Source organism: Aspergillus nidulans, chromosome II, assembly GCF_000011425.1.
Source record: "Aspergillus nidulans FGSC A4 chromosome II".
NCBI lineage: Eukaryota > Fungi > Ascomycota > Eurotiomycetes > Eurotiales > Aspergillaceae > Aspergillus > Aspergillus nidulans.
Window position 1 is genome coordinate 1,122,704 of NC_066258.1, and position 7,336 is coordinate 1,130,039.

A 7,336-nucleotide genomic window follows, 5' to 3' on the forward strand; every position below is an offset into this window, starting at 1 on the left:
TTACCCATTTGACAGGGACGCAATTATTTAATTATTTTCAAAACCGAATAAACAATAATTTAACCGCTCATAAATTGGCATAAAGCGTCCCATCTCGCAGCTCATGGATACTGTCTTCCCCAGGCGTGGACCCAACTTCTGTATATCTTCTCCCATCCCGCAACTCATGGATCGTAATACGGCGATGAGACTTTCTCCGTCTTGACCCCCGACTAGAGGACGTATCGCCGCGCGTCTCGCGCAACGCCATATCAATACTTCCCGCATCACTGTGCGCAAGACTACTAGCCGGTGTCTCTGCTCTGCTCTCCCTGTCTACAGATGCTTGAAGTTGATAGTCTGCTACCATGGCGACCCCATCTTCCAGGTACCAATGACGCAGACCAGTAGCATATTTTTCCTCCTCAGCGCCGTATTCAAGAGGGGGCCCGGCTATATCAGCGCCTTCTGTGGAGGATGAGAAGACAGCCCAGGCGCTTGTGCTGTCGCTAACGAGGATGACGGAGTGGTTGAAGCTTTTCACACGGAAATTGCGGAGGAGGATTGCGTCGCCTTCGCTAGGGGTGGGGAGGGCTGACTTGTAGGGTCGGAGGAGTTGGGCGTAGACACTAGCACCAGCCATGGATTGGTCTGTGAGTTGGAGGGTCATAATGAAGTCTTTGCTGCCTGAGCCAGCTTTCGTTGGTGGGTTGACTTCGGAGACGATAGAAATTGTGTCTACTAACGCGTTGTAGTGGTCGATTAGGGTTGCAAGAGGTGCGAAGTAAGAGAGTTTGCTTCGCAAACCGGGATAATGGCGGTCTCCTGGAGTACGGATCGTCTCGTCGATAGAGTCTTCGGATTGATCATCAACTTCAATGCTAGCTTGCAATGCCTGGTCTTCGTCGGGTGATGGAGCGATCTTGTTGTGCACAACAACCATAGGTTGTTCGGGCTCGCTTCCTTCGCGTTTGACAATGAGGGCACCTTCAGGCTCCGAGTTAACAGCAACAATTGGAGACGGGCTTTCCCCCTCTAGAGCAAGAGCCCTATCAACCACAGTTGGAGTTCGTGGCCGGTCTCCTGCTTCCAATATCGACAAGGTTTCTTGAGTCAAGTTCAGTGTTGGTTGGGTGTCTTCCAAGGCTTCAATCGGGCTAGAAGTTTTAACTGAGGCAGCGGCTTGGTCAGTCACGACCAACTGAGATGGGCCTGAAGCGATCGATTGCCGAGTTTCATGAGCTGATACAGGTATTTCTGTGAGCTCAGCAACTGTTTCTGATGCCGCACCATCAAGCTGAAGCGCCAGGTGTCTGTCGTGCATGCTTCTGGGCCCTTTACTGTCCTCAACAGAGCGTTCAAACTGCTCAGTATCAGGTTCCTTTACATTGTCCCCTTGCGGATTACCGAGCTCGTACAAACTAGGATCGATAGCCAATTCATGACCCGGCTGCGCAGGTTCGGAGATAGCATTGAGACGTTCAGCAGACTCCGATATTGCCGCGAGATAGTCGAGGGAATCATGCTTAGGCGCAAGTGGATATTCGGCTACCCTTTGAAAATCCTCACGATAGGCATGCGTAGCCACAAACTCGTTCACTGACGCATTCTGATTAGGTTCCCAAGAGGACTCTGCAAGCGTGGATTCCGCTTTCATGTTTTGCTGCACATGGAAACCCTCCTCTTGGTGAGTAGCGAGGTCGTCATGTACATCTTCTTCCATCCGCTCTGGTTCAGACTGCCATCCAGCTACAGGGTGCTCATTCACAATATGCTGATTGCCCTTTCCTTCAGCATTCGAACTCCCCGATTCCTCTGCAGTTCCATGTACTGCCATCCGGTCTGAGAAACCCACGTCGTCGCCCTCCTGGTTTTCTATGGGCTCGCGTTCATGGTCTGCTTCGTCACTAAACCCATCACCTGATGGACCATGGTCTTCCGAGTCATACGAGCTTTCTCCTGATGTATCTTGTGTTTGTCCATTAGCGGTGTCAGTTGGATCAGCGGCGGCTAAAGGAGCGGCTAAATCATCCTCGCTGTCGCTGTCCAAAACAATAACTTCAGGGGCCGTATTCTTTGGTGCAGCTCTCGGTGAAGATTCCCCTTCAGAAACAGACTCAATTTCTGACTCGGAGTAATCATATCCTTCACCATATCCATCATCCTCATCATCATCTTCGTCGTCCTCGTAGTCTTCTTCAAGTTCGCCCTGGTTACTCGCATCCTCATCGCTCCCGTCATCATCATCATCATCAATATCATCGCTATCCACACCATCACTTTCATCCTCAAGATCGTAATCGTAGGAACGGTTTGGCGACCTATCTCCGCTATAGTCTGACGAAGGAGACTCCCCTTCAGCACGTGGTATATCAAAATTTTCTAATCTACGAGCCTTCGAAAGCTCTCCTTCCGCATTCCGCTCAGCAGAAACTTGCTTCTGTTCAATATCGTTTTCTCGGCCCTGGCGTTCATGCATACTCTCCCCGCTGACCCTATCTTCATCTTCCTGGTCGCTTTCATTAACGAATCTTCTAGCCGCATCATCTTCATCAATTGCCGAGTGTTGTCCTGTCTCGGAGTCTGGCCCCTCAGAGTGAGTTTCAGTCTTGCTGGTTTTCGTAAAATGACCAAGGTTACCCTCTGTCTTAGCCAATTCAATATCGTTGACAGTAGTCGCGTTTCTGTTCGAAGGTTGAGGGCTGGCCATTGCATCCGCCGAGTCTAGAGCGGATACCCTGTCAGAAGCCAGAACTTGCATGTCGTCAGTGTATACCGTCACAACGTCATCCTCGGCTGTGTGCGTTAATCCGCCATGGTCTTGGACCTGCGGCACACTATCGGAATTATCGAGTCGAGTCTCTTCTTCGGGTTTGCTTGGCGCAGGGGTAAATGATTCATCATAGGGTTGGTCTGGTGGCAGAGTATCCGGTCCGTTTAGTTCAGCTACCTCCCCGGACCCAGGTACCGCAGCAGTCCTTGGTTTGACATGGCCGTCTGACTCAGACCCCTCATTAGAGCTTGGTGCCACAGGTGTCATAGATTGAGCCGCGGCCGGAGTATTAGCTGCAGATCCGAAGTATCCGCTGAGGCTATTTGGTGTAGTAGTAAGCGGAGATGGTTGTGGGAGCCCAGGAGAAGGAACCGGGTGTAGGCGCGGCGTATTTGTTGGGAGGTGGGAAGCCTGACCCGGGTTGATAAGCTTTGAGGGCTCTGAAACGCTCTGCGGGATAGCGTTAGGATGGATAAACAGAGCGTTGTCGTTTATCTGATCAAAATGCTTGTCTGCTGCTGAAGATGCGGCATCCGCCTCTACCATAACGGCATCGGTGTCTACAGCTGGCGCGTTATCCGGAACAGCTGCCGGGGCTGGAGCGATAGTGCTCTCTGGAGTATCCTGAACGACAGCTTCCACGCCGGTTTCCGTTTCTTTCTCGAGGTCTTCGTCAAAGATAGCCATCCAGTCCTCCGGTAAATCTCTGTCTCCAGGGCTCTCAGGCTCATCAACTACACGCCATGCTGCTCCGTACGCTGAATCTCGGTCGTTTCCGCCCTTTCCCATGTACGTAGCCATCTTCTTCCACAAAAGGGTCATCAGCCGAATCAGTGAAGTGGGACGAGACCCAAGATCCCCCTAAGAACGCCGGGGATTGCCATAAGGATGACTCTGGCGGCCCGAATGCGTGCGCGCCACCATAAGCAGCTGGTGTGCTAGGAGCTGCCGTTACGTTGTCCGCGAGCGGAGGCGTACTGCGCGAGAAATCAACTTTGACTGTCGACAAGAGTTTGGAGTTACGCCAGATCTTATATCATGTCAGCACAATGCCAGCCAACGGGCTATGCTCCAGTAATTCACCTCTAGAAATGCCGAGGTCTCAAAATGCACGTCCCACGAGACACTTCGACCCGGTGTCTGTGTCGCCGCATTGGCATCATTCTTCGACAATTTCGACCCAGTTAAGCTCAGGTACACAGTGTCACCAATCCCAATATGAGTTCGCGCCACCTCCTCCGCCACATGACCGTGAAAGAACACTTTTACCTGTCCGTTTGATCGGCGAAGGCGGAAGTCGGGTTCGGCGAGAAGGACACTGAGTGTTCTGGTGGACGACGAATACGGCCACAGGAGCGTTACAACAGAGTGGATAGAGCTTTGCGAGAGACGGTCAACGTCAGGGGAGAGTCGCGCGATTGGGATGGCCGCCGTTGAACGCAGTAGTTCCGATACTGGGGGTTGATCGCTGTTGTCCATGGTCGGCGCCGGCAATCAGATTGTGTCTATCATGGTGCTGAGTTATAGGCGCGGCATAGTGCGAGAATGAGCTTGTTTGCCGGAAATCTGAAGGGTTAAGATGGTGAGCAACCTTTGTCAAGCAGTCTCTAAAGACGCGTTTGGGAGCTTGATGATCGCAAGCCGCCCAGAGCTTGTTGTTAGCGACGTATCGCGGTTGTAATATTACTTGTATCTTGTACTCGCAGGGGGGACTACCGCGATATCTTGGTAATTCAGCGTTTTTAAAAGCTATTCGACTATCGATATGGGCTCACTGAATTATTTTAAGGTATACGCCTCCTCGGCAAGGCATCTATAATCCAAACCCAGTCATTCGGTGGGATGATCCCTGGCAGTCAACTATGCATATGGCGGGGCTTGATATCATCAGGTCCGACATCGGGAGATACGCGGCCCATTTTAGTGGCATCAGAGTCAGTGGAGGTCTCCAAAATGACAGAACACTTCTACCTCAATCATCTACGCTGAGAGGCGATGCCCAGGAAGGATGGCGTTGTCCAAGCACATACACCGGATAGCGGTCATCGGCGCTGGGCCAGCCGGCCTTACTTCTGTGAAGTACACCACCAAGCTCCAGCCAAAACGGTTCCACTTACTTATCAGTCGCTAGATACCTACTGGCAGAAAAATGCTTTGATACGGTAGATGTCTTTGAGCGAAGAAGTCACATGGGGGGCGTGTGGAACTATAGTCCTGGAACGCTGAAGGAGGCTGTTTCCACGCCAGTACCTCAACTCAGTCCGGACGAAGACATACAGGAACCAGTCTGGCTTCCTCGGGATGCATCCAGGCCGAACCAAGAGCCTACTTTTATCTCCCCAATATATGATACTCTGGACACGAATCTGCCGAAGGAGTTGATGGCGTTCGGCGAGAAGCAATTTCCATCCGATGTGCAGGATTTCCCAAGGCATTTCACGGTCAAAGAATACGTGAGGGAGTATGGGGAGGATATCAAGAAACATATTCAGTTTGAAACCCAGGTTCTGGATGTTCAAAAGGATAGCAGCACAGAGACTTGGTCAGTGACAACACAAAGCCTCCGCAGCGGGACTACGACAACTAGTTCCTACGATGCTGTTGTGGCTGCAAGTGGCCATTTCGACGTCCCATATCTACCAGAAATCCGGGGCATCGTGAGCTGGAATAACGCCTACCCTGGTGTTATTACACACTCCAAGTTCTATGACGTGCCAGATCCCTTCAGGAACAAGAAGGTTGTGGTTGTTGGAAGTTCCGCATCCGGGCTTGATATCGGCAACCAGATCAGTAAAGTCTGTAAAGGAAAGGTCCTCGCATCACAGCGGACGGATCTTTATGTGTCACCTTCCACAGCCATGGACAAAGCCTATTACCCCGAAATTGTGGAGTTCCTTCCTCCTGCTACACACGAGAGGGCTGTTCGATTTGCGGACGGAAGGGTTGAAGACAATATTGACGCTATCATCTTCTGCACTGGTTTTCTTTATTCTTTCCCTTATCTCTCCTCTCTCACTCCTCCCATCATTACACATGGCCGCAGAGTAGAGAACACCTACCAGCATCTTTTCTACATCCATGACCCTACCCTTGTTTTCCCAGTCCTGCCCCAAAGAATCATTCCTTTCCCACTCTCTGAGAACCAGGCTGCAGTATTCTCCCGCGTCTGGTCCGGTCGCCTCAAGCTTCCGTCTACAGCAGAAATGAAATCATGGGAAAATTCGGCTGTCGCCCAGAAAGGCGATGGTCCTGGATTTCACCTTATGCCTTACCCACTAGACGCCAATTACCTAAACATGCTCCATGATTGGGTATCTACAGCCGAATCACGCCCCGGGCTTGTCAATGACGGCAATGGCAAGCCGTGCAATCGTTGGGGGAGGAAAGAAAGGTGGATGCGAGAGATGGTTCCTGAGATGCGCAAAGCATTTTTCAGCAAGGGCGAAGAACGGCGTTTGGTCAAGACCCTGGAAGAACTTGGGTATGACTTCAACCGATGGCGGACTGAGCAAGACCACTTCCCATAGACATGAACATAGATGAAGACCGTCAAAACATGAGAGTGCGCCAAGATAGAAGCCGAACAGCAAATATATATAATAGAGACAATCTACAAAGCGTGGTTGAACGAAGAGTCTCGGCTATAACAGTCAGATAAAGCTCGGCTCAAGGCCCGGGTATGATTATCGTCTTGTCTGAGCCGGCTATAGCCTCCAAATATCTGAATTCGAGAAGATGTCAATGCCGAGTAGAGTCCGAGGCAGGTTTGGTTTGGTTTGGTTTTATTATTTAACGTCACTCGGCGGATCACGGGGCCCACGTGATCTGCGGCCTCCCAGGGGGCATCTGGACGTGCTGTCTAAACAGAACTCCCTAAAACTAGCTAGATACAGGTTTGAAGCAGCAACTATGGACAATATATGTTGGAAATGAGCGGAAGAAGCATCCGGCGCTACCCTGGCCTGGTCTTCGAGGGCAGATGCCCGTTTTGACTACCTATAGATTGGGGGGAGGGGCCGTACCCTTTATCCAGGTAGATGTGTGGACTGTCGCACTATCAAGCGCTCCGGCGGGCCCAGTTCGGGCATATATCCTTGAAGAAGGATGATTCTTGCACGATGCGGCTGAATTCTTCAGCCCCGGCAGCTGTACTTAAGAGCCAGTCTATTGTTTTTGACGGGCCGTCCCTTATGCATCTCCATCTATCTTTCCAGCGCTTTCTGGTGTATGGGCAGAAGAAGAAGTGTACTGGGGTCTTGGTCTTGCCACAAGAGCAGCTCTCCAGGTAGTCTGAGTGGTTGAAGCGCTGGTGGTATGCCGTAAAGTCTCCGTGGCCTGTACGGGCGGCGACGAGTCGGCCAAGTACCCAACGGGGAAGCTTGTGCTCGCGGGTGCGGCTTTCCTTTGTATGGGGTCTGATATCCAGGGTCTTGTAGGCTTGGGGTGCCTTACTAGCATATGCTGTATATGCCTCTGTACGAAGCCACTGTTTTGCCTCCCGTCGTAGGTATGCAGGGGATGGGGGGATGATAGGGCTGTATATAGAGGACCCAAGCTTTGCAAGCTTGTCTGCCAGCTGTTCCA

General features: G+C 51.5%; 2 protein-coding genes across 2 annotated transcripts, besides 1 other annotated feature; one reads left to right on the forward strand and one right to left on the reverse strand.

Moving 5' to 3' along the window:
- Positions 1-7,336: part of a sequence feature (contig 1.142 171..43730(1)) that runs on past the window's edge.
- Positions 55-4,231, reverse strand: ANIA_08205 (uncharacterized protein; the record flags this gene model as incomplete). The annotated part of the gene is made up of 3 exons (XM_676382.2): positions 55-3,478; positions 3,546-3,782; positions 3,836-4,231. 3 exons carry the CDS (start codon positions 4,229-4,231, stop codon positions 68-70), a joined length of 4,044 nt encoding a protein of 1,347 aa, XP_681474.1. The 3' UTR covers positions 55-67.
- Positions 4,761-6,279, forward strand: ANIA_08206 (protein fmoA; the record flags this gene model as incomplete). The annotated part of the gene is made up of 2 exons (XM_676383.1): positions 4,761-4,831; positions 4,884-6,279. The coding sequence occupies 2 exons, from the start codon at positions 4,761-4,763 to the stop codon at positions 6,277-6,279; spliced, it is 1,467 nt and encodes a 488-aa protein (XP_681475.1).